General features: G+C 42.7%; 1 protein-coding gene across 6 annotated transcripts in view; it reads left to right on the top strand.

The window, feature by feature from the left end:
* Positions 1-5,442, top strand: part of ctbp2l (C-terminal binding protein 2, like) — a 72,400-nt gene extending 66,958 nt beyond the window's left edge. For 5 of the 6 annotated variants that reach the window (XM_028961166.1, XM_028961176.1, XM_028961137.1 and 2 more), the window contains one exon: positions 3,439-5,442. In XM_028961166.1, coding sequence (XP_028816999.1) covers positions 3,439-3,619 — 181 coding nt within the window. In that variant the 3' untranslated portion in view covers positions 3,620-5,442. The remainder of the gene's footprint in view (positions 1-3,438) is intronic. The other variant, XM_028961147.1, reaches the window with a different exon arrangement.
* Positions 5,443-27,779: the final 22,337 nt, after the last annotated feature.

Below are 27,779 nucleotides of genomic sequence, written 5' to 3'. Positions count from 1 at the left end.
CACACATACATAGACATAGATTTTTTCCCTCTGTTATATTGCAGCTATTTGCTAAAATCATTCCAAGTTTAATGTTCCCTTATTAATGTACACACAGCACCCCATATTGACAGAAAAAAAATTTATTTACATTTCTGCAGTTTAATTAACAAAGAAAAACTGGTCCTAAGTATTTGGACCCTTTGCTGTGACACTAATATATTTAACTCTGGTGCTGTCCATTTCTTCATCCCTGAGATGGTTCTATACCTTCATTTGAGTCCAGGTGTTTTTTATTATACTGATTGGACTTGATTAGGAAAGCTACACACCTGTCTATATAAGACCTTACAGCTCACAGTGCTTGTCAGAGCAAATGACAATCATGAGGTGAAATGAACTCTCTGAAGAGCTCAGAGACATAATTGTGGCAAGGAACAGATCTGGCCAAAACATTACTGCTGCACTTATTGTTCCTAAGAGTAGAGTGACCTCCATAGTCGTTTGGGACAACTAGAACCCTCCCTAGAGCTATCAGGGGGAAGAGGGGTATGTGAGGATAAAACTAGGCACTGCTCAACACCTGTCCAATACAGTCCCAACAGTAAAGCAAAGTAGTGGCAGCATCATGCTGTGGGGATGTTTTTCAGCTGCACTGGTTGCAATCGTCGGAAAGAGAAATGCAGCCAAGTACAGAAGGACTAAAACCTTCTCCAGAGTGCTCAGGACCTCAGACTGGGCCAAAGGTTTACAATGACAGCCAAAATAATGAAGGACTGGCCTCACAACAGCTCTGTGATTGTTCTTGAATGGCCCAGCCAGAGCCCTGACTTAAACCCAATTGAGCATCGCTGGAGAAACCTAAAAATGGCTGTCTACCAACCTGCCAGAAATGGAGAGGATCTGGAGGAATATCAGAGGAGGTCTAGCAATTGGCAGTGGTGGCCTAGCGGTTAAGGAAGTGGCCCTGTAATCAGAAGGTTGCCGGTTTGAATCCCGATCCACCAAGGTGCCACTGAGCAAAGCACCATCCCAACACACTGCTCCCCGGGCGCCTGTCATGGCTGCGCACTGCTCACTAAGGGTGATTGGTTAAATGCAGAGGACACATTTCACTGTGTGCACCATGTGCTGTGCTGTTGTGTATCACAATGACAATCACTTCACTTTAAGGAGCCCTAAATCCAGATGTGAAATAATTGTTGCATCTTCCCAAAAAGACACATGGTTGTTTTAGATCAAAAGGGTGCTTCTACTGTGCAAAGGGGCTGAATACACAATCACAAAAATATTTTCGATGGAAAGAAATCAAATTGATTAACACTCAAAATTAAAGTGGAAAAACACAGGCTGATCCAACATTGATGTAATGTCTTTAAAACAAGTCAAAATGAGGCTCAGTAGTGTGTGTGGCCTTTGCATGCCTTTACGACCTCTCTACAACAGGATCTCCTCCCAGACCTGGACTAAAGTGTCTGCCAACTCCCGAACAGTTGTGGTGCACCGTGGCATTGGTGGATGGAGCGAGACATGATGTCCCAGATGGATTCAGGTCTGGGGAACAGGCAGTCCATAGCACTAATGCCTTTGTCTTGCCAGAACTGCTGACACACTCCTGCCACATGAGGTCTAGCATTGTCTTGCATTAGGAGGAACCCAGGGCCAACCCATCTCAATGGGTTTGACAGTCAGGTTATCTCTGGTGAACACATGAAGGGCTGTGCGGCCCCCCAATTGACACCCCACACCATTAATGACCCACTGCAAAACTGGTCAAGCTGGAGGATGTTGCAGGCAGTAGAACATTCTCCACGGTGTCTCCAGGCTCTGCCCATCACATGTGTTTAGTGTAAACCTGTTTTCATGTATGAATAGCACAGGGCGCCAGTGGCGAATTTGCCAGTCTTGGTGTTCTCTGGCAAATGCCAAACATGCTGCATGGTGCTCCTATCCCTCGGTCCCTCATGGAGTCTATTTCTGATTGTTTGAGCAGACACATGCACATTTCTGGCCTGCTGGAGGTCATTTTGCAGGACACTGGCAGCGATCCTCCTGCTCTTCCTTGCACAAAGGCAGGGTTAGTGGTCCTTCTGCTGGGTTGTTGCCCTCCTATGGCCTCCTCCATGTCTCCTGATGTACTGGCCTTTTGCAGTACACTACGCTGCAGTACACTACACTGACAGACACAGCAAACCTTCTGTGTGTCTGCTGTGTTTCATAATGGACAATCACTTCACTTTCACTTTCATACTTTTAATACACCCATCCATTTTTTTCCAGACTATTTATTTGTTGTAAGTTTTTTTAGGACAAATAAAGGATCATCTCATCTTAGAGCTAATATATCTTGTCCCAAGCCTGGACAGGTTCGTCCTCAATTTCTCAGGTTGGGTCTGGTTGAGTCCATTTTTGTTTGGTAAATTAGCGGTCTGCAAACACAAAATTAAAGGTTTGTTCAGCTTTTCCGATCAGCTTTTAAAAAGTTGTACATAGTAAGGTGTACCATAATGTAAAGTATTATAATATATGAAGTACTCCTTTAAATGCACCATGGCACTATGCTGTGGGCGGAGTTAGCCGTCTGCCTAGGTCCTGCTGCAGATTGACTCTTCATTAAGCACAGGAACCAGATTCATCCAAGTTCCTGTGGTTCCTTTTATTTTACACATAAACCAGTAATGTTTAGTACGTGTAATGTCCCCATCTCCTGTATGAGGAGATGTATGTTGCTAGCTATACAAGCAGTCTGGCGAGCAGGTATCCAGGAAAACTTATAGATGATTAAGGATCAGCCAATAAGCATGCAGGAACAACCCACTGGCACCGATTGACAGACAGAAGTCGTTCAGCTGAAAATTTGCAGTATAAAGTAAATAGGACATGAGGAAAATGCAATTTTGAAATAAAGGCTGGCCCCTGTGAAAAAAAAAGTTTTGAAATAAATTGAAATAAAAAGACTGTATATAAAATGAGCTGTATATAAAAATGTGTTGTTATTTCCCTATATATATATATATGAAAAAAAGTTTATACCTTCTTTTCATAAAATTAAAGTTGCTCTTTTTTTCTGTATCCCTAAAGTTGCTATTTTTTCTGTATCCCTGGTTGCAGGCAGGCCCAGTTTTAGATAGGGACAGTGAGAAGTGTTGTAAAAATATCTGTCAATTTTTTTTCTTGACAAACAGATCAATAGGAGAACCATAATGATAACAAATACAAATTAAACAGAAACAAATATTAAATTCTAAATAACATACAAATGCGGTTTTGTCATATATGTATTTAGCTTTGAGTCTCAAAATTGTATTTCTCGGGTTGATTATGATCTGTCTACTGAAACTGTCGTTATTGCATATGCTGCTGTGAGCTGCGGTGTGTGTTTTATTTCATTCCGTATCTTTTCTGGTTTGTGTTATCATGTGCCTTGACGCTCCTGTACTCTTCCATGTGTTTGCTCAGGTACCCACCAGGCATGGTGGGTGTTGCTCCAGGGGGCATTCCGGGAGCGATGGAGGGTCTGGTGCCAGGAGGTGTGCCTGTTGCCCACACTCTTCCTTCAGGCACCCACCCTTCCCAGGCTCCCTCTCCCAACCAGCCTTCTAAACACGGCGAGACCAGAGAACACCAGACCGAGCAATAGCACCACACTGACAGGAGTTGCCATAGCAACACCGTAGTCACCAACCAACCAATCAACTGGGACCAAGAGACTGTAATCAGAGCCGTTGGCATGACAGCACCAAGGACTGACCCACGTTCCATGGATTTATACTTCTCCATTTTAGTTTTTATCTCTCTTATGGTTCAATATTCTTTTCTTTTTATTTTTCCTTTGGGAGGTGGTAGTGTTATTTTTTTCCTCCAGTGTGTTAACACTACAGAGGTGTTTTGGCGGGAAGGATAGAGGACCTTTCACCTCACCTGGCAACTCACACTTCATTGGATGGCCTGCTTCCCAGCGCATCAGTGGGGAGGCATGCGAGACGCCACAACATTGTATGCTATTGGACCCCACCCCCTCCCCTCATAGTGAACCTGCCCTACTTCTAGCTTTGTCTCCTCCCATAATTTGAAGTCTTGTCCAGTCTGACTTTAGGCCCTGTGCAGAATGTTTTTTTTGTTCTTCATTGAGAAAGAAAGAATCAACTATGGTTGTGATCTATGAATATAAATATATATTTATCAGACATCAGAAAGAAAGAAAAGAGATGGAAAAAAGGACGACCCACCAGCGGTGATCTACGGAGTAAACTTTAACCCTTTCCTGACTGCCGCATCTTTTTCCATAGGCATCAGCGTACAAACACACACACAGCCACACATACTGCAGCCTTTCCAAGAGTATGACAGACCTACAAGAATAGAGCTGTGAATAGAGCTAAGATCCACAACAACGTTCACCCACCACACCACCAAATCAGCATCTGTAGTGACACCAAGCAGGTCTGTGACTGGGGTGTCTGCATAAAGAGTAAAGTCTTTCAGAAGAACCAAGCATATCTATGAGATTCTTTTTCTGTGTTCAGATGTTATTTCAGACCTTCAAGATGTGATATCAGATTGTATTCTGAAAAGATGTTTTTCACAGGGGACGGTCTTAAAGCGATTTTTTTTGGTTGGTTTGTTATTTTAAACTTTCGAGTTTATTTTAAACTTTTCTTCACTGCTTTCCCTTCTCTTTTGGAGAGGAAAGGGGAGGGGAAAACAGGAAAGAGATTTATCTTTGGCCTGTTCTGCTACTAACCTGTGAATTCAGTCACTGTTTGCGGTAAAATACTCTTGATGTGACTTAGAATATTTTACTTCTCTTTAGTACTTTTTTCATTCCTACTCTGTTAATTTGTTCATCTGAATATGTTTTGAATATCACAAAACTCAAAATCCAGCAGATTTTATATTTTGTGCTCTGGTGGATATGACATTTGAACAGGAAAAGGTTAAGGATATCTTCATTGTGTAATGACTCAGGAAAACACCCTTTTTATTGCAGATGTTCCTTTTCTTCCCCCCAAAAAAGGGTAGTCTGCATTCTTCCTCTCACTCCGAATCTCTGATCCTATTGTGGTATTTTTATATCAGCCGGACCCCATCTTTTTGGTGTTTGAAGAAAAAGAAAAAAAAAAAAAAAAAAGAGGAAAAAAATTTGCAGTCCTGTTAGATTTGTATTGCCTAGTGAAATGTTCCTATAACCATAGTCATATGTGATTTTTCTTTCTTTTTCCCCCCACCTCTATATCTTCTCCTCTATTTTGGTTTCTTTGTTTTCTTGAAGGCCAGGTTCTCTGGGGCGTCCTGTACTCTGTAAGAGCAATAGCAAAAATTCCTGCGTAGTGCCCAACCATAGCTGAAGCAGAGCCCATCTACACTATGTTTTGTTTTTAGTGTGAGTATTTGTATTTGTTTCTCGTACAAGGTGAACATTTAGCATACAGTGCAGTTCAAATAAAGAATACAGTTCTGAAAGGTGTGGGAATGTTTTTCTATCATTTTTACATTTTTTAATCAGAATAAATCTAAAATTCTCTTAATTACAACATTTAACAACAACAACATTTATTTCTTACAGGGAGTGCAGAATTGTTAGGCAAATTAGTATTTTGTCCACATCATCCTCTTCATGCATGTTGTCTTACTCCAAGCTGTATAGGCTCGAAAGCCTACTACCAATTAAGCATATTAGGTGATGTGCATCTCTGTAATGAGAAGGGGTGTGGTCTAATGACATCAACACCCTATATCAGGTGTGCATAATTATTAGGCAACTTCCTTTCCTTTGGCAAAATGGGTCAAAAGAAGGACTTGACAGGCTCAGAAAAGTCAAAAATAGTGAGATATCTTGCAGAGGGATGCAGCACTCTTAAAAAAGCTGAAGCGTGATCATTGAACAATCAAGCGTTTCATTCAAAATAGTCAACAGGATCGCAAGAAGCGTATGAAAAAACCAAGGCGCAAAATAACTGCCCATGAACTGAGAAAAGTCAAGCGTGCAGCTTCCAAGATGCCACTTGCCACCAGTTTGGCCATATTTCAGAGCTGCAACATCATTGGAGTGCCCAAAAGCACAAGGTGTGCAATACTCAGAGACATGGCCAAGGTAAGAAAGGCTGAAAGACGACCACCACAAGACACACAAGCTGAAACGTCAAGACTGGGCCAAGAAATAGCTTGAGACTGATTTTTCTAAGGTTTTATGGACTGATGAAATGAGAGTGAGTCCAGGGCCAGATGGTTTGATGGGCCAGATGGATGGGCCCGTGGCTGGATTGGTAAAGGGCAGAGAGCTCCAGTCTGACTCAGACGCCAGCAAGGTGGAAGTGAGATGAGCTTGTGGGGCCTTTTCGGGTTGAGGATGGAGTCAAGCTCAACTTCCAGTCCTACTGCCAGTTTCTGGAAGACACCTTCTTCAAGCAGTGGTACAGGAAGAAGTTTGATTTTCATGCAGGACAATGCTCCATCACACGCGTCCAAGTACTCCACAGCGTGGCTGGCAAGAAAGGGTATAAAAGAAGAAAAACTAATGACATAGCCTTCTTGTTCATCTGATCTGAACCCCATTGAGAACCTGTGGTCAGTCGAATGTGAGATTTACAAGGAGGGAAAACAGTACACCTCTCTGAACAGTGTCTGGGAGGCTGTGGTTGCTGCAGCACGCAATGTTGATGGTGAACAGATCAAAAGACTGACAGAATCCATGGATGGCAGGCTTTTGAGTGTCCTTGCAAAGAAAGGTGGCTATATTGGACGCTGATTTGTTTTTGAATGTCAGAAATGTATATTTGTGAATGTGGAGATGTTATATTGGTTTCACTGGTAAAAATAAATAATTGAAATGGGTATATATTTGTTTTTTGTTAAGTTGCCTAATAATTATGCACAGTAATAGTCACCTGCACACACAGATATCCCCCTAAAATAGCTAAAAATAAAAACAAATTAAAAACTACTTCCAAAAACATTCAGCTTTGATATGAGTTTTTTTTTTGGTTCATTGAGAACATGGTTGTTGTTCAATAATAAAATTATTCCTCAAAAATACAACTTGCCTAATAATTCTGCACTCCCTGTATATAGCCCATAATCACATACAGTATGTCTCAATGGGCTTTGACAAGCCCTACAGTTGACACCCCCCACACTTGACCCTTCTGCACATAAGGAAAAACTCCACCCAAAAAAAAAAACTCTAAGAGAGAGAAAAAAAGAAAGGAAGCAACCTTGGGAAGGAGTGATACAGAGAAGGACCCCCTTCCACGGTAGAGTGAGCCTGCAAGTGGTGTCAGTGCAGGGTTTGTGATTGTCCAATAATAATAAAAAAAAAGTCCTACAGTTGTAGAGGTGGTTGTACAGTTGTAGAAGTCCAAAGTGTAGTCCAGCATCATGGTGTACATTACATGTCCATTATAATGCTACTGGTCCATTTGAAGATCCCTGAAGCTTTAGTTGTAACGGTGGTGGTGGCTGTGGTGACCCCCTGGTTCATTTCATGCTAAGTCCTTGTTTAGCAGTTGTCAGGAACCAGGATTTATCTGCTGGTCTCTTCACTGGAGTCTGCCAGCAGTCTGTGCGCTTTATACAGTGTCTCGGAGAAAACAAACAGAAGCAGCGGCAGACGTTGGCAGGTGATATATGTGGTTATAGTGGTATATTGGTGCTAGAGTGGCCCGGTACCCTAACTAGGACATCCTTATTAGGGTGAATTTAACACTGTCTGTGGTTAACAGAGTGAGTGTGTAATAAAGTGGACTTTATAATTGACAGGGTCTGGGAATTTAACAGAAGGCCAGGGGTTTTCAGTTTAGATTTAAACACTGAGACTGTGTCTGAGTCCCGGAGACTGACTGGCAAGCCGTTCCACAACGGCTCTGTATGAGAAGGATGTGACCAGCTGTGACCTTCTGTACTTCGGGTACCAGGAGTGACCCCGCACGTGTTGATCGAAGGGGTGTGGCAGGTCGTAAATAACTAAAAGTTCATTCAGGCACTGCGGGGCAAGACCATTTAGGGCTTTATAGGTCAAAAGTAGGATTTTGTAAATTTGATGGGTAGCCAGAGCAGTGAGTGTAAGACTGAGGTATGTGGTTAAATTTCCTAGTTCTAGTTAGAACTGCAGCGTTATGTACCAGCTGGAGTTTACTCATGCACCTACTAGAGCATCCAGACAGTAGTGCGTTGCAGTTGCAGGGGCAGTGGTGGCCTAGCGGTTAAGGAAGCGACCCCATAATCAGAAGGTTGCCGGTTCGAATCCCAATCCGCCAAGGTGCCACTGAGGTGCACTGAGCAAAGCACCGTCCCCACACACTGCTCCCCGGGCACCTGTCATGGCTATCCACTGCTTACTCAGGGTGATGGGATAAATGCAGAGGACAAATTTCACTGTGTGCACTGTGTGCTGTGCTGCTGTGTATCACGTGACAATCACTTCACTTTTTTTAATCTAACCATGATGTAATAAAGGCATGGACCAACTTTTCTGCATCGTGCATTGAAATGATATTTCTTATTTTTGCAACATTTCTAAGGTGAAAGAATGCTATCCTAGTGACATTATCTACATGCAAATCGAATGAGAGACCTGCATCAATGATGACACCTAGATTACTTCAATACTATCCAGAGTTATGATGTAGTCAGCCATCTTATGTCTGGCTGCTTGAGACAATTACAAGATCTTCCGTCTTATCAGGGTTTAACAGAAGAAAGTTGGTGAGCACCAAACTCTACTTTACTATGTGAAGACAAATCACCATTGATGTCCACAAACCAATACCGATCGGTCAGATATGATCTGAACCATACAAGGGCTTAATCCCAACAACATTCTCTAACCTGGCAAGGAGAACAGTGTGTTCAGTAGTGTCAAACGCTGCACTCAGGTCAAGCAGGACAAGCAGCAGGTCATTAACCACTTTAACCAGTGCTGTCTCAGTGCTATGATGAGGTCTAAATCCCGATTGATATACTTCATGGATGTTGTTACTGTCTAGGTATGCGCTCAGCTGCTGGGCTACAACTTTTATAAAAAAATTTTATATAAACGGAAAGTTTGATATCAGTCTATAATTTGAACGCTGACTGCGATCAAGATCAGGCTTTTTAATCAGGGGTCTGATGACTGCTCCCTTGAATGAACTTGGTACCAGGCTTGTGCTAAGTGACGAGTTAATAATTTTGAGGATCCAATGTGCAAGTACATTGATTTGATGACGAGATTAATTGAATTAGTTCATGCTCTTTAAGAAGGTTAATGCGTTCTAATCGGTGGTCAGCTATTTGAAGATTATTTTTGATAGAAATGTCGACAGAGCTGTTTGTTGTGCTTATAATCTTATCTCTATTCATATCTATTTTAGTATTAAAGAAATTCATAAAATTGTCACTAATATGATGATATTGAGTGTTAGTATCCTTTTGTGTCTTATTCTTGTTATCTTGGCTATAGTGTTAAACAGGAATCTGGGATTATTTTTTTTCTTGTCTATTAACAAGGAGCGATACGTCGATCGAGCCGCATTAAGAGCCTTCCTATAGTTAAGGAGGCTCTCCTTCCATGATATTTGGTATACGTTCAATTTGATTCGATGCCATTTACGTTCTAATTTCCAGGCGGTCTTCTTAAGCGAGCGTGTGTGATCATTATACCAAGGAATTAAGTCTTTATCTCTTACTATCTTCCTTTTGAGGGGAGCGACGTTATCTAACGTACTACGCAGTGTTAATTCTAGACATTTGGTCACTTGGTCGAGTTCAGCGGGGTCTTCTATATTTAAACCAGAGGTCAGTACAAGATCGAGCGTGTGACCACCTTCATGAGTATTATATTTTGTTTAACTCCAACTGAGTCTAGTATAGACAGGAATGCTGTTCTTAGCGAGTCTTCTAATTTATCACAGTGGATGTTAAAGTCGGCTACAATTAGGGCTTTATCCACAGACACAACCAAGTTGGAAACAAAATATGTAAATTCACTAAGAAACTCGGAATAAGGTCCAGGGGGTCTGTAAATTATTTACATCAATTACATTTAAATCAATGGAATTAATTTATGATTTTTATTTTGTGAGACTACATGTGTTATGTTGGTATAGATAATCTCAAAAATCCATAATCCCGGTTTATGCGTAATACCGAGGTTATCATTATAAATTACTGCGACGCCACCTTCTCTTCCAGTTAAGCAAGGTTGGTGTACATAGCTGTATCCAGGAGGACTGGACTCATTTAATGCTACAAATTCGTTTTGTTTTAACCAAGTTTCGGTCAGACACAGCACACCAAACCCCTGATCTGTAATAATTTCATTAACAATGAGCGTTTTAGGAGTGAGAGATCTAACATTTAATAATCCTATTCTTATATCGGAGATGCTGGTGGTACGTTCAGTAGGAATGATGGTAACGGGTAATAAATTGCTGAAATGGACACCCCGCCGAGCCCGGGAGCAGGCACAGTGTCAGCATATTTATGAGTTTTATCATTAATGTTTCTTTTAGAATCTCTTGTTTTAATAGAGCGAGGTAAAGACACAGTGTTGATAGTGTACACGCTGGGTGGCGACTCTACGCAAATGGCAGACGCACGGTATAGCCAGTCTGTCTGCCGCCTGGTCTCGGCTCTGGCTAGTCAGGTTCTTTTTGGGGGGGTTTTAAGACTATGAGCCAGATTTTTAGATTACTGAAAGGCGCCCGCCCAGTTGGGGTGGATACCATCTCGCCCAAAAAGACCAGGCTTCCCCCGAAATGTTGGCCAGTTATTTACAAAGCCCACTTTTATTTTTTGGACACCACTCCGACAACCAGCGATTTATGTCGAGGAGCAGCTACAGGTCTCGTCGTTACGCCGAAACTGCGGTAATGGGCCAGAACAGATTACTTTATCCAACATCGTTTTAGCCAGTTCAAGCGTCTCTATAAAAGTATTTCCGACTGGCGTAGCCGGATATCGTTAGCGCCGACGTGAATCGCTATACTGGAGTACCTGCGGTTGTTTTTTTGCCAGCGTTTTTAAATTTGCGCGGATGCAAGATATTATTCGCTGGTGCCGCTATCCTCACGTTTCTAACTATGGAGTCGCCAATGACTAGAGCCGGTGTATTGTAGGACCCAGCGGATGCCTCGCTGAGGGGGGAGAAGCGGTTCTGAACGCGAACCGGTGTGTGGTGCCCAAGTTGTGGGAGATCTTGGCGGGTCGCCACGGAAACTCGCTCGCGTGATTTACGTCGAGCCGTCACCCAACTGCCCTGCTGTCCGGAGGGCGCTACTGGTACCGGTACCGGCGCCGGTGTAGACACACTCACCGGCTGACTGGGCTGGTGTGCATCCGGGGATAGAAAAGAGTCTATTAAAACTTCTGTTTCCCTAATTAAATATACATTTCGGATGCGCTCTTCTAACTCTGCTATTTTCATTCACACTCATTCATACAGCAAAATTGATAAATGTTAAGGTGCTGTGTTTCTTTATTTTCCCGGCCTGTCAGTAACAGTTGACACATGACAGTGTGTTTATTTCTGTGCTGTCATAATTTTTTTTCTTATTAAATTAGAACATTTATATTTTTCTTATTTGCTACAATTACAACAGACAAGACTGGGACAGAGAAAAAAAGAGAAGTTAGAGAGAAAGGAGGAGGATAGAGAACAAACACAGACAATCAGCTTTTTTATCGGCTTAAACAAACAAAAAAGAAACAGCAGAAAAAACACAGCAACAACCAACAGCCGTGTAAATCACAGTAAATAATGAATATTAAATGCAAGATATGTTCAGCTGGTCCAGAAATACACACACTGTCATGTGTCAACTGGGTGGTAGTAGCCTAGTGCGTAACACACTCGCCTATGAACCAGAAGACCCGGGTTCGAATCCCACTTACTACCATTGTGTCCCTGAGCAAGACACTTAACCCTGAGTTGCTCCAGGGGGACTGTCCCTGTAACTACTGATTGTAAGTCGCTCTGGATAAGGGCGTCTGATAAATGCTGTAAATGTAAATGTAAATGTAAATGTAAACTGTGTTACTGACAGGCCGTGTATGTTCATGCTGTATGAATGAGAGTGAAGGAAATGTACCAACTGTGTTACTGACAGGCCGGGAAAATAAAGAAACACAGCATCTTAACATTTATCAAGATTTCTGTATGAATGAATGTAAATGACAAGTACCTCCCTTTCCTCTTTAATGTTATTTGTCATACTTTTAGCACTTATATATAATAAAATTAACAAAAGGCAGTTCTCCTGAGTATGTTGAACATCTGCATTAAAATCTAGGGTTCCTACTCTGATAACATTCAGACCTGCGCTAATTTGATGCAACTTATAATTATCGGTGACGACTTCTGCGGACGAGTTAAAGGAACATTATTATTAAAATTACTACGAGACTTACTCGCCTGACAAGTCATCAAAGAAGTGGTATTATTAATAATTTACTAAAATTCACGTGCTTATGAACCAATTCACTAATTAATTCATAACCACCTTTGGGCTCATTTTACCCTACAAGATGAAGCCCAGCACGATAGTTTTGTTCACATTTTTGGTAGTAGAAGGCGTAGAGCAGATTTTCTTTGAGTCTCTTGAATGACTACTGAGGTAAATGAATCAGGCTGGTAACCACAGTGTTTTGCTTTTTGATAAATTGAGAGAGCATGTAAACATGTGGTAATGACTTGGAACAGCTAAAAACATATGGCATTTATCAGACACCCTTATCCAGAGTGACAATCAGTTGTTACATCTGGAGACACTCAGGAACAGAGTAAGTGGGGCTTGAACCTGTCACTTTGTGAAATCACTAGGTTACTACCACTCTAAATAAATATAAAAGATTTCTCTTATTTTACATAAAGTTCAATAATAAAATAAAATTTAAAACATAGAAAGGGTGAAGAACTAGACAGACCAAAACTTGTGGTATGGTTTCACTCTGGTTTTGCCATTATTTGACTCCTTCCACTCTGATTGGTGGCCCGTAACAAAGAGAACAATTTAAAGTCACAGTGGTTGCTGTTGACAGTTTAAATTCCCCCAGCTGCTGTGTTTGTGTGGCAGCCATCTGAACCTCCTAAGAGCATAAAGCTATTATTGTACCTTAGTGTTCTGCTATATCTGTTATATTCTGCTTCAAATGAAATTGCTAAACATTCATGCTAGTTTTGTTTAATTTGGCCATGTGCTCTTCTCTCCATTTTGCTTCCCTGTCCTTAGACCTGGGGCATACCGTAAGTGTTTGTGACCGAGAAATACAGCTGTATTTTGGTGCTGTTTGGTGCATTTGGCGCGAGCTGGTGTTACTTCCAAGGACCTGAATTACCTCGGAATTAATAATCACCTAAGTTCAACAAAAACGTAATTATGGCTCCCTCACTAATACCCTGTGCAGTGTGTGAAATGTACAGTTTGTCGAACTCCGTCAGTAGATAGGATCTTACCTGTGGAAAGTGTAGGAGAATAGCTCAAATGACGGGGATAGCAGGGTTAGAAGAGCGCGGGTTCTCACACACAATGAATATTAAATGCAAGATATGTTCAGCTGGTCCAGACAGTGTGTGTCTGTGAGTATGTGTTTGTCTACCTGTGTGTGCACACCTGTGTGTTTGCGTGTGTGTGAGAATCCGCCCGTGCCCACAAGGCTTCTCCATGTAAGTGGTCAATAGTATATGTGGGGAACCATAGCCCTGACTCCACCAGAACATGAAGAAGACGTCCAGAGACCCCATAGGGCACGGGAGTCCCAGGAGGGCAACTGCAGGAACAATTGCAGTCCCCACCTAGACAGAGGTGGAGAGCCCCCGAGGTCCGAGCAGTTACAATACAGAAGCCCCAGGTGGCCATGGCCATGGGCCTGTATGCTCCACAGGCTTCCAGATGCACCCGGGCAGATCAGGTCCTATGCCCGGAGATCCAAGAGCCCCCACCCAACAGAGCAAGGTGGGCCGGGACCCGCCATGAAACCCCTGGGACAAACTAATGCAAATATTCCCATTATCGAAACGAATGGCTGTTATCCGATAATCGTGTCGGAGGTCCTTACCTTCCTTTACTTTACTTTACTTTACTTTACTTTATTTAGCAGACGCTTTTATCCAAAGCGACTTACAAGAGGAAGACACCAGCAATTCTCATTCAATTTCTATAGAATATTGAATTTACAAACTAAGAGCCCTGAAAAGGCTCAACTTGTCAGCGAGGAGCATGCTCAGAGATTGTTAAGTGCTAGACGAAGAAAAAATTATTATGTATATATATATACACATTTTTTAAATTGTTTTGTGCAATAGCAGTAATTGCACAAAACAATACCTTCCTCTTACCTTCTCACCCCTCCCCATTTCCTCTCATATCTTTTCCATCCCCTTCCCTCCCATCTGACATTGCCACCTGTGGTATGTGGAATCCCTATCTTTTAAAACAGAAACCTATCAATCACAGTGCTCACTTAAAGAATCCCATAATGTTGATGGTTTATGACCATTGACAAGTTTGACCCCTTGCTGTCTCTCCCAACCCTGCTGTGACCCCACAGCATCATTCTTAACCAAAAAACTGAAAACATGTTTTATTTTCTAGTTTCTTTAAAAAAGCCACCATTTGCTCTGATTACTGCTTTGCACACTCTTGGCATTCTCTCGATAAGCTTCAAGGGGTAGTCACATGAGATGGTTTTCCAACAGTCTTAAAGGAGTTCCAAGAGGTGTTTAGCACTTGTTGGTCCATTTGCCTTCACTCTGCGGTCCAGCTCACCCCAAACCATCTCGACTGGGTTCAGGTCCGGTGACTGTGGAGGCCAGGTCTCCACTTTTTGTTAAATACATAACTCCACATGTGTTCATTCATAATTTTGGTGCCTTCAGTGAGACTCTACCAATGTAAATTGTCATGAAAACTACTGGTTCATCTAAATCTCCAAATTTGGTCTCCTCAGTAAAGCCCCCCTGGCAGTACGGACTAAGCAAGACCAGTTGTTTCCAGTCCATCTCGGCCAGGAAACACTTCTTCGATTCTTCCAAGCCTCCAGACTTGTCGAGGCACACTGTGTTCTCCAAGGAGTATTACATCACTCAGTTTCAAGGGTGTAGACCTTGGCAAGTTGCAGACACCGGACACCTTCTGATTACGGGGTCGCGTCCTTAAACGCTAGGCTGCCACTGCCCCGATATGTTAATTGCAGTTTTAATCGTAATGGCAGCGGTGGGGTTTGAACCCACACCTCAGAAGAGACTGGAGCCTTTATTCAGCGCCTTAGACTGCTCTGGCCACACTACCTGGCAGTAGATGATTACTTGCCTATAAATGCACTTGAGTAAAAGTAAAATGACCTATTTCAAAAAAACTTAAAACATTACAAGTTACTCACAAAAACTACTCTATTACAGTAAAGTGAGTAAATGTAATTCATTACTTTCCACCATTATTGTCTCACTTCAATATCCTAAGTCAAAAGTTAAGCAGACATGTAATGCAATTCATAACTGTAAGGACACGTTCACTGTAGGTTCCATGGTGTAATGGTTAGCACTCTGAACTCTGAATCCAGTGATCCAAATTCAAATCTCAGTGGGATCTTAGGTTGAAGCTTTTTTAAAGCTTAAGCAACAATATGATTTTCAGTCATTCTTATGTTACCAGACGTTTAAGCAAATTTATGTAATGCAATGTGTAGCTGTACAACAACATTGTCAGTCTGTTCTGTGGGGTTATGGTTAGCATGTTCTTTAAACATTGTAAAAAAAAACTGTAACTCATTTGCACACCTTCACCCTACCAGTTACACATATTTTATGTTAAAGACGTAAAAGTGTAATACTTGGTTATGTTTGCAATATTTGCATATTGGTTATTGGTTCATTGTTTACTTGCAACATTTGCAATACTGTGGTCTGTAGCAGTTGCAGAAAGCATTTCACTGCACATCATACCGTGTATGACTGTGTATGAGACAAATAAAATTTGAATTTGAATTTGATTTGGACTCTAGCGATCAGTGTGACACAACCAAGGGTGCTAGTCGAGAATTACATATACTGTGCCTATGGAAAGTATTCAGACCACCTTAAATTTTTCACTCTTTGTTATATTGGAGCCATTTGCTAAAATTTAAGGTATTTTCCCCTCATTAAGGTACACACAGCACCCCATATTGAATTGTTCACATTTTTTGCAGATTTATTAACTAAGATAAACTGAAATATCACATGGTCCTAAGTATTCAGACCCTTTGCTGTGACACTCATATATTTATGTATCATATATTATGTGCTGTCCCATGCTTTTGATCATCCTTGAGATTATTTATTGGACTTAATTTGGAAAGAAACACACCTGTCTATATACGACCTTACAGCTCACAATAGAGGTCAGGGCAAATGAGAATCATGAGGTCAAAGGAACTTCCTGAAGAGCTCAAAGACAGAATTGTGGCAAGGCACAGATCTGGCCATGGTTACCAAAAAATCTGCTGCACTTAAGGTTCCTAAGAGAACAGTGGCCTAAGTAATTTTGGAAAATGGAAGACGATTTGGAGGACCACAACCCTTCCTAGAGCTAGCTGTCTGGACAAACTGAGCTATCGGGGGAGAAGAGCCTTGGTGAGAGAGGTAAAAAAGAACCCAAAGAACACTGTGGTTGAGTTCCAGAGATGCAGTCAGGAGATTGAAGAATGTTGTAGAAAGTCAACCATCACTGCAGCCCCTCCACCAGTTGGGGCTTTATGGCAGAGTGGCCCAATGGAAGGCTCTCCTCAGTGGAAGACACATCAAGAGATGATTTTTCTGGTCTGATGGGACCAGGATAGAACTTTTTGGCCTTAATTCTAAGTGGTATGTGTGGAGAAAACCAGGCACTGGTCATCACCTGTCTCCTAAAACATAGAGGAGATTGTCAGAAAGTGTCGTCAGCAGCAATACCTCCTTAGGCAGCTCAATCCTTTTGGAGTTAGGAAAGACATTTTACTGACTTTTTACTACTCCTTCATAGAGAGTGTCATATAATTCTCAATCATCTACTGGTTCCATTCCATCATCATGCAACAGACAAACTAGCTACAGAGCACTGTTAGCGTGTGCTCTAAGATTATTGAACGGCCTGTGAGATCCTTATCACAAATCTGTGACCAGTAGACATTAAGGCTAGCACTTATTAATTAAAGACCCCTCACACCGCCTGATTCTGCTTTGAAGCCTTCATCTTCTCTCAATTTTTTTTGTTGCAGTCTTTCACTACACCTGCTTTTCTCTTCTTCTCTTCCATGAATTTGAGATTAGAATATATATTTTTAATTAAACAAAGCTAAAGGCTCAGAATGTGAAGTATTAATATCATACATATTTGTTTTATTAACTTCATCTTTCAACACCTCTGTTTCTTAAGGTTCATCTTAGTTAGCCTTAGTTACAGACTTCAAACACAGTATGGAGCAGAGCAGGTGCTGAGGTCTGCGAGCCAATGACCCTGCATCATGAAGTTGAACACCCTCAAGACTGCAGATATGACAGTGGACTTCAGGCAACTTCCTTCAACACTGCTCTCCCTCACAATATCCGTCCTGTGTTCCTCCATCAAGTCTGCTATGGAGCAGCTACTCAACAGCACAGGAACAGACTGCAACGGACTGTACGGACAGCATAAAAGATCATTGGTGCCTCCTGCCCTCCATCCAGGACCTGTTTCTCACAAGAACCAGGGCATGGAAAATCATCATCTCCCCTTGCCATCAGCCTTCTAAGCAACTGAACTGCCTATTCATTAACTTTCGTTACCTATTCATTATTGCACTTTATGTACACTTGTATTATCTTAGTAATCTTTGTATTTTTTTGTATATAACATTTGATTATATTGTCATTTTTTTTATACTGTAGCGCTTGAGAGACACCATCGATGGGAAAAAAAACGTGATTCTGATTCTCTACATGTTTTGGTAGATTCTATATGTTTTGGTAGTAGCCTAGTGGGTAACACACTCGCCTATGAACCAGAAGACCCGGGTTCGAATCCCACTTACTACCATTGTGTCCCTGAGCAAGACACTTAACCCTAAGTTGCTCCAGGGGGACTGTCCCTGTAACTACTGATTGTAAGGATAAGGGCGTCTGATAAATGCTATAAATGTAAATGTAAATGTTACTCTTGTCCCTTGTGTGCAGCTTATGTAGCACGGTTTGTCTGTTTTGCACACGTTTACATTGTCAGTATGTAACTAAGAATGTTTAATGTAGCACCTGGTTCCAGAGAATCGTTGTTTGGTTTCACTACGTACCATCTAACATGCATGTAGCTGAAATGACTATAAAGCTCACTTGAAGTTGAACTTGTGAATCAAGAGTGAAACAGCTGGGATTTCCTGTGGTCCCCATGGAGTCCATGCCTCTGACACAAATGAAGAGTGGGCATCACCGGCGGCAGAAGACAAGACAAAAACCTGTCTGGCTTGTAAACAGCTTGAGTGCCAATATGAGCCTGAGGTGTATGTGTACTATGTACTAAACAAATGTCCTGTTAAAGTGTCTTATCACATTCATTCTTAACGAAACATGGCTTTTAAACAATGGGCTGCTTAAAACAATGAACTTTTAGATTATGCAGTTCATGCAATTATCAAAACATTAATTCATTAATAGTAAAGTGATCATGGGGGCTCATAAAAAATCCAGTGTTCGCTCTGTAAAAGACAAATCAGAATGAATGACTCATTCCAGGGCAAAGAAAAAGTTCTCATTTCTGCAAAGAAAAAAAGGCCTAGAACTAAACCAGGTGTCTGCTCAGAAATAGCTTAGAAGATTTTCAACTACAACAAAGACATTTAAGTAGGGGGTAAGTAACCTAGTGGGTAACACACTCGCCTATGAACCAGAAGACTGTAAAGCCACTTATTATCAATCAATCTTTATTTATATGGTGCACTTTACCCGTTGAACCGTTACCTTATCGTGGTTGAGGAGTTTGAGAGCCCTAATGATCCTAGGAGCTATGTTGTCTGGGGCAACTGGGGCCCCTGATAGGTTCTCCCATGACAAATTGGTCTTAGGTAAAGGGTGAGACAAAGAACGGTTCAGAAGACCTTTCATGGAAGGAACAATACAGAGCCAGTGTACCCGGCCCGGAGGGTTAGCGGAGTCCCACCCTGAGCGAGCGCCTGGCAATGGAGAAAGACGATCGGCTTCAAAGAGGTTCTGGCAAACCATCTTGACGCCTCAGGAGAGGAAGGCAGCAACTCGCTCACACTGTTTACATTGGGATGGGGAGATGCTGATGTTGACTGGGGCTATAGTCGGGCGGTACTTTGAGGAGCTCCTCAATCCCACCAATGCGCATTCCAAGGAGGAAGCAGAGCTGGGATCACTGTCAGGGGCAGAAGTTGCTGAAGTAGTCAAACAGCTACACAGCAACGGAACCCCGTACTGAAGAGAAGGGTCTGGTCAATAGTTGAATCTCAGATTAAGGAGGAGCAATGTGTTTTTTGTCCTGGCCGTGGAACTGTGGACCAGCTCTTTACCCTTGCTGGGTGATGGAGGAGGCATGGCGAGTCTGCCCAACCAATCCACATGTGTTTTGTGGATTTGGAGAAGGATTATGATCGTGTCCCCAGTGGCACCCTATGGGGGACGCTCCAGGAGTATGGGGTGGATGGCCTTTTGTAAAGTACCAGAGGAGCGTGAGTTTGGTCCGCATAGCCGGCAGTAAGTTGGACCTGTTCCCAGTGAGGGTTGGACTCCACCAGTGCTGCCCTTTGTCACCGGTTCTGTTCATAACATATATGGACAGAATTTCTAGGCGCAGCTGTGGTGTGAAGGGGGTCGTGTTTGGTGGCAGGAGAATTTCATCTCTGCTTTTTGCAGATGATGTGGTCCTCCTAGCTTCATCAGTCTCTGACCTTCAGCTCTTGCTGGGTAGGTTTGCAGCCAAGTGTGAAGGGGCTGGGGAGGTGTTTCGGCCATGTCCTGCCGGCAGGAGGCCCCCAGGTTGACCCAGGACACGCTGGAGAAATTAGATATCTAGTCTGTTCTGGGTCCTACTGGAGGAGCTGGTGGAGGTGGTTGGGGAGAGGGATTCTGGGATTCCCTACTTGAGATGCTGCACCGCGACCCAGACCCGGATAAGCGGAGAAAGACGACCATGTACATTGTCACAAAGCACCAAACAAACAGAACAACAGTGGCAAGGAAAAAACATTCTCCTCTGGAAAAATTATGGCATATGAAGGTTATTGCAGTCCACTTGTGTATAATGAATTAGCATCCAGGTAGTGTGTTAGAGTCCTAGCAAGTGACTATCAGATGGGGTCAGAAGAGCTCCAAGTAGGACAGGCCATGGAGGTCGGTCTTGTCAAGTGATAACTCCAGACCAGGAGGAACCAGGCAGGATGGTGGAGTGGATGGTGAAGGAGAAGATAAAAGAGAAGAGTTGAGTTAGTGATGAGTTAGCAACAATTGACAGCAACTGAAAAGAGAATTAGACATTTCCGTCAGCACTGACCAGTACTTAGTTTAGCACTCCACTTAGCATTACTAATACCTAGCATAACTAGGCTTTTAGCCTGGATTTAAATACTGAAATTGTGCCTGAGATTTGGGGCTCTTTAAGCAAATGCTCTGTTTCCAGCATTGACTCTGCGAACATGGGGGCCAGCCAGTAAGCCTTCTCCCAGAGAACAAACAGAGTTTGCTGGGTTAAGACGGACTACTAGGTTAAGATAAATACTACATCTCACAATAATTGGGTGCATTCCTCATTCTATGTGATTTTAATGAATGAAATCATTGGAATATTGAACACTTACGTTGTGCCAGGGGGCAAAAAGAGTGGTCAAAGGCCTTAGGAAGGCAACACCTGACTCTCCAATGGTCCTCCTAGCAGGTCAAGTTGTTGCTGGGTGTCAAAACACAAGACCTTGGCTGTCCGAGGCAGAACAGCATTTGATACCTCACGCTTCAACCTGTCTGCCATCGCCCCGGGGTGGACATCACGCCGAAGGAGAATCCACCCTCTGGAATGGCAACAAATCAAACTACGATTGCTTAAAAATGTGAGTCACAGACCAAGAGAGCAAACTACACACACACAAAATTAACTAGGCAGTTTCTAAAAATGTGTGAGATACACATTTGTACACAGCTATTACTTATTTAAAGCAAGGGTAAAAAAACTACAACTGTGGTACAGAGGTTGAATCAAGTGTGTGAAGTGTGTCAAGTGTGGGGTGTCAAATGTAGGGCCTGTCAAAGCCCATTGAAACATACTTTATGTAATCATGGGCTATATAAGAAATAAATGTTGTTGTTGAATCAGGTAGGCTAGGTAAGTCCAGGACAACACAAGGGTTGGTGACCCCTGATTTATGGAGTAATTTATTTATATATATTAAAAAAACACCAGAGGTCTCAGCTGGAATGACCAATCAAAGTGGTGGCTTAGCGGTTAAGCGGTAAATGCTTGTAATTTACTACCATTTTAATACTCCATAAATCAGAAGATTGCCGAATTACCAAGGTGCCCCTGAGGTGCCACTGAACAAAGCACCATCCCCACACACTGCTCCCCGGGTGACTGTTATGGCTGCCCACTGCTCATTAAGGGTGATGGGTTAAAAGGACACATTTCGTTGTGTGCAGCATGTGCTGTGCTGTGTATCACAATGACAATCACTTCACTTTCACTTTCTATGCCTCCGGCCAGTAAAAGGGAGGTTGGCCACTATCTTCACCTGATGATGGAAGCCTATCCCACGGCCTATTTACACAGAGACACAATGAAAAAAACATTTCCATTTCCATTACATATGTGAACATAAGGAACATAATCCTTGGCATAGTACACCTAGAAAAGTTTTGAAATGTTTTTGATTACTACAAGGTCAATTACATTGAGTTACACATTTCTGTATTTGTTGTCATGCAAATACTTCAGTGGTTGCGTCCAGCAACACAAACGATGGCAGTTTTCCATTTTGTTCTCCCCATCTATAATTGACATATTAATACTTTGACATATTAAAAAGCTATAACTGACAACAGTACCTTCGCTTTCAGTGAACATGCGGGGGTGCAGGTCCCCGTAAAAACAACCAACTGCTAGTCAAATAAGAAAACCTTTACAATTTTTAGTTTAGATACCTGTTTGGTCCCATCAGATGACCAACTCTGAGGGTCTGCCACCTCCTCTTGGCAGCCTCTGTGACAAAACCCTGTAAAATATACCACTAAAAGAACAACGTTATCTCAGCCCAAACTGGATGGAGAGCAGACAAGCATGCAAAATCAGTGGTCAGGGAGGGTTCAATGGGTGGGTGGGTAATGTAAGTTATTAATCTAAAGTTATTAGCTGTGTTTTTTGATAATGTGCTGACTGTGTTAAAAGTATGATCATGCAAAGCCTTCACTGGTCTCACGATTTGATTCGATTACGATTATCAATGCCTCGATATCGATGCATCATGACGCATGCCATTACATTTACCTTTTACAGCATTTATCAGACTCCCTTATCCAGAGCGACTTACAATCAGTAGTTACAATTTAGGGTTATGTGTCTTGCTGAGGAACACAATGGTAGTAAGTGGGATTTGAACCAGTGTCTTCTGGTTCATAGGCGAGTGTGTTACCCATTAGACTACTACAATCCTGTCTACATGGTCACATGATTTTTTCAAATACAAGAGTTAAGGTCTCGTTCGCCTGTGTGGATGCTTTGAAAGTAAAAGTTGTTACGTCCTGGTCTAGGTCAGGAACGTGAACAATCAGACAGAGGGAGGGAAACGGCAAAAAATATTTAGCGAGGTAATTTTAATAAATCGAAACAGTACAAATTAAGCCTTGAAACAAAACTACAGTCAGGGCATGAAAAAAAGAGCAAATTCACAATTTGCGAGGTTGAGGGTGAGTGACGCTTGTTGAAGGCGATTAAAAACAGTCTCTAGTCTCAATGTCATCTAGATAGGCTTTGCAGCAAGGGACTCCTACAAGTAGTTTACATATTAAGCACTGTAAGGTAGCAGGTGCATTGCGTAACCCACATGGCATCACTGAGTACTGCAGAAAGTTATCAGGTGTAACAAAGGCAGAGATCTCAGCAGCACGAGGAGTCAACGTAACCTGCCAATAACCCTGCAACAGGTCTAATTTCGTGACAACTCTGGCTGCATCAACCTTTTCTACACAGTCTTCCATCCGAGGTAATGGAAAAGTTTAGGAGGGAGATGGCGAGGGGGAATAAACTGTTCCTGTGTCGGGTGGTCCTGGTCTGCAGGCTTCTATAACGTCTGCCTGAGGGCAGCAGGTCAAAAAATCTGTGACCAGGGTGTGAGGTATCTGAGATGATTTTCCCTGCCCCATTTCCTGGATCTTGAGAGGTACATGTCCTGGATGGAGGGCAGGGGGCACCGGTGATCCTTTCTGCTGTCTGTACAGTCTGCTGCAGTCTGATCCTCTCTTTTAGTGGCTGGTCCATATCAGACGGTGATGGAGGAGCACAGGACAGACTCAATGACCGCAGTGAAGAACTGGATCAGAAGCTCTTGTGGTAGACTGTACTTCCCTACTTGCCTCAGAAAGTACATCTTCTGCTGGGTCTGCTGAGAATGGAGAAGATGTTGGTCTCCCACCCAGGTCCTGGGAAATGGTGGTGCCCAGGAACTTGAAGGTCTCCACAATATACACCGGGCTGTCTGATATGGTGAGGGCAATGTTGTGGGATGTCTCCTGAAGTCTTGAGCGTGTTCAACTCCAGGTTGTGCTAACTGCACCAGAGTACCAGCCGCTCAACTTCCTGCCGGTATGCAGGATCACCATCCTGAATGAGCCCAATGACGGTGGTGTCGTCTGCAAACTTCAGGAGTTTTACAGCTGAGTTCCTGGAGGTGCAGTCATTGGTGTAGAGGGAGAAGAGCAGTGGGTAGAGGACATCCTTGAAGGGCACCAGTACTGAGACCGTATTCCAGAAGTGATCTCCCCCAGCCTCACTTGCTGCTTCCTGTCTGTCAGGAAGCTGATAATCCACTGACAGGTAGCAGGTGACACACTGAGCTGGGAGAGTTTGGAGGTCTGAAGTTCATGCACAATGGTGTTGAACGCCAAACTAAAGTCCATAAACAGGATCCTGGCGTAGGTTCCCCGGCAGTCAAGATGTTGCAGGATGTAATGCAGCCCCATATTCACTACATCATCCACCGACCTGTTTGCCCGGTAGGCAAACTGCAGGGGGTCCAGCTGGTGTTCCGTTATGTCCTTCAGATGGGCTAAAACCAGGCGTTCAAAGGATTTCATGACCACAGACATTAAGGTAACAGGTCTGTAGTCATTCAGACCATTGACGGTGGGTTTCTTGGGGACTTAAATAATGGTGGAGCGTTTGAAGCAGGTAGGAACTTCACACAGCTCCTATCTATTGAAGATGTGGGTAAAGATGGGAGCTAGGTGATCAGCACAGGCTTTTTTTTGGTTCAAAAGCCGCATCTATGTTAAAGGCACGTTCACAGCAGGAATAAAACCGACCCCCGCAGATACTTTTGGGTCGTTTTTCTTTTTTCCGCAATGAGATGGCCAGTCGCATGGCAGTAAAAGCACGCCTGAGATCCCCACAGCCAATTTGGTGGCAATCTGGAAAATATTCTGTGAAAACACAATTTTAAGTGTTAGCTAGTACTTGTCCGCAGACACAGCAGCCTGGGCTAATGTGGAAAACTTTTGGTCATTTAGATGGGTTGCCACTGCTTCATGAGTGCAATTCTTAAATTCCTCTAGCAACACTAACTCCCGCAGGTGATCCCATGTGGTTGCTCTACTAGACGCACACCATCGGTCAAATAAAGTTTCCTTTTCTCTGGCGAATTCCACAAATGTAAGCTGATCGTTTTTTCCAAATCTCAGAACTTTTGCCTGTACGCCTCAGGCACAAACTCATATGCGTTTATGATTGTAGTTTTGATACCAGGGCATAGAACTTTGCTGCACAGGAATAAACCTCCTGAGCTTTTCCAACAAGCATGCACTGCAGCAAGGTCCAGACCTCCTCAGGCCACTTCAACATGGTCGCAATGCGCTCAAAATTGTTAAAATATTTCTCCACTCCAGAAAACGGAGGTACCATTCTAATGTGCTGACTGACATCAAAAGCAGGCAGTGTGGGAACAGATGGGAACCACATGCTTTGATTCTAGTTCATGTAGATGCTCGCATTCCCCTTCTTCCCCTTCCCACATTTTAAGCTGGAGATCATGTTCCAGCTTCTTCATCTGGAGCTGATGTTCCAGCTCCCGTTCACGAAGCACCCGAGCTTCCCGTTCTGCACGTAATTTGGCGGTGTCAAGCTGTATTTGTTTCTCCTCTAGTGAAATTACATTACATGACCACGGGACATAAGTGATTGTCATTGTAAAACACAGAGCAGTGTGGTGCCTAACAAGTCTGCTGGATGCCACACCGCGTCAAACTCCTTCCCGGAGCGGCGCTGTGCTCAGGTCAGACTGCCACTGTCACTATTGGCACTACTTTTTAACGATAATTTTTCTACCGCGGCCAGAAAATTACCAAGCAAAAGTGTAATTTTTAAGTCATTAAAGAGTGATGCTCTCAAACCTATAAACTTTATTTAATACCAACATACCTTTTTTTAATTTGTTCATTCATATTTTCCTCAATCTTTGCCCTGCCAGTACGGGGGTGGATAAGTGTTACGTCCTGTTATTTTGGGTGTGTTTCTGTTCTGTGTTTTGTGTTGTTTGCAGGTGCCTGGTGATTGTAAATTGAGCCCACCTGTACCTGCTGTGGGACAGACAGAATAAAAGGAGCCTCAGTCTCCTTTTTCGGGGCTGCGCTTGCCGTGCCATCCACCCACCTGCCTTCCTACCCTTTCCCTTTGACATCACTTCCGGTTTCCCCTGCGCTTCCCCTAGGAGGCGACGCAACTTGTGTCGGCCTGCTTCGGTGTGTGTTTGTTTTTCTCTGTTTTCCTGTTTTGTTTGCTGTTATTCGTTGTAATTCGTTTTGTATGTATTTCTTCTTTTATTTATATATTTAGTAGTTAATAAAATACTTGTTAAAACTATCCGTTTCGTCTTAGTAGGTTTACGTTTGTGTCCTTACTTTTGTTACGGGCCGGAGCCCTAGACCGGTTCGTAACAATAAGCTATAAATAATATACAACCAGAGTAATAGGTTATAAGTGTCTTAGAGGGTAACGAATGTCATGCTGGAGAGTGAATTTGCTGAGTTGAAATGATAAATTGCGATGCTGGGCTGAGTGTAAGGCTGAGCCGCAGAGCACGTGTGCTAATCCCATTGTTATCCGGTACGAAAGCCTGTATTGTCCACGCATTTGTGTTGAATCTGCTCTGTGTATTCTCTTGTTAGGCAGAGAAATTGTCTTATACTTTACGTTCGTGTCCTTAAGGCTAAGAAATCTGTAAAACGCATTGATTTTAAAAGGTGTTGATTTAAGTTGATTTCAGTTGTGATGACCGTCACACCTAATATTCTAGCATTGCGGCTCCGGTTGGTCTATTTTGCCATAATATGGCATGGTGTGGTTTCCGCCAGCAGAGGGCGCTCGGTACCCTATGCACCAGTGGCTGACGCTGCAGTAGAAAATGTTTACTCATGGTTATGCAGAGTACAGACCACACACCCTTGTTGAATTCCCTTGTTGTTTCTGCTTTTACAGTTGATGAAAGAAATAAATCTGTTGCACGAGAAAGGAGTTGGCCCATCATTTTCTCCGGTGTAACATTTGGCATATATAATTTAAAAGTAAAATAAATTACCTTCACTTAAGGTGCTTGCAAACTGTGGAGGTGACGTGTTTCCGCCTGTTGTGGAGCTCCACACCTCACAATGGCTGCAGCCAGATGCTTTTGGACATTTGGGCTGCTGCCACCAGCTGGTGTATGATGGTCACTCAGAAGAGCACATAGGGGCAGCTTTTGTTTGAAGTCGCAAGGTAAAGGGACATGCGTAATACAGCCGCAAGGGGGCGCCGCTTCCCCGCTGGCTGCAAAGTAAGGGGGTGTGAGATGGCTTGAATTGCAGACGATGAATTGCACACGTATGCACCTGTGTCAGGCTTAAATTGGCGTCAAACAAACAAAAAAATTGCAAGAATCTTTCCATTCATCTTTCAGACATATGTGCTGTGATTGCTGCTAGTTCATGTAATTCAAGCATCACCAGAAATCAACGGTCACGCGTTGAATCCTTACTGGTAAGATGAGGAGGTCATTATATACTTATTTAGCAACCCTTGGATCCCAAAGTGAGTCTCGACAGATGCTTAGTTTCTTTTTGCATTATTCAAAGTTCTTGAAAACTCATCCAGTCTTTGTTTCTTTACAGCACCATGAAATCTACATTAAAATACAAAACATACACCATACAGTTTTGCACATAAATAAGAATTATAAATACACATCATGAAAATAAACATACCTCGTTGCGCTCACAAAGGAATGCAAACATACAGCATGACTATCAGTTCCTCTGTTATTTTACAAGTGGCCAAGACCATCTTTGGCAACACACTTGCAGCTCAAACTGAGCAACAAACTAATCCAGTGAACAACAGAACATGGCACAGCTCACTTAACAATCAAAACCTGTTGGCCACATTACATACATATACATAAGTATTCTACATATTGTACAATGCATTATGAAGGTATATTTTGTATTAATAGCAACAACTGGATGTTACATTGAAAAGATATGTGTTTTTAAAGAGCAAATATTGAATTTTAAGTTACATGTGGGACAACTAATAACTCATTCTCAGTTCTCACTCACGTTCCATAACTGCTTAGTCCTGTTAATCAGG

This window comes from Denticeps clupeoides, chromosome 2 (assembly GCF_900700375.1).
Source record: "Denticeps clupeoides chromosome 2, fDenClu1.1, whole genome shotgun sequence".
In the NCBI taxonomy this organism is placed as follows: domain Eukaryota; kingdom Metazoa; phylum Chordata; class Actinopteri; order Clupeiformes; family Denticipitidae; genus Denticeps; species Denticeps clupeoides.
Note: the sequence above shows the minus strand (reverse complement) of the source record. Positions and strands in the feature narration are given on the sequence as shown.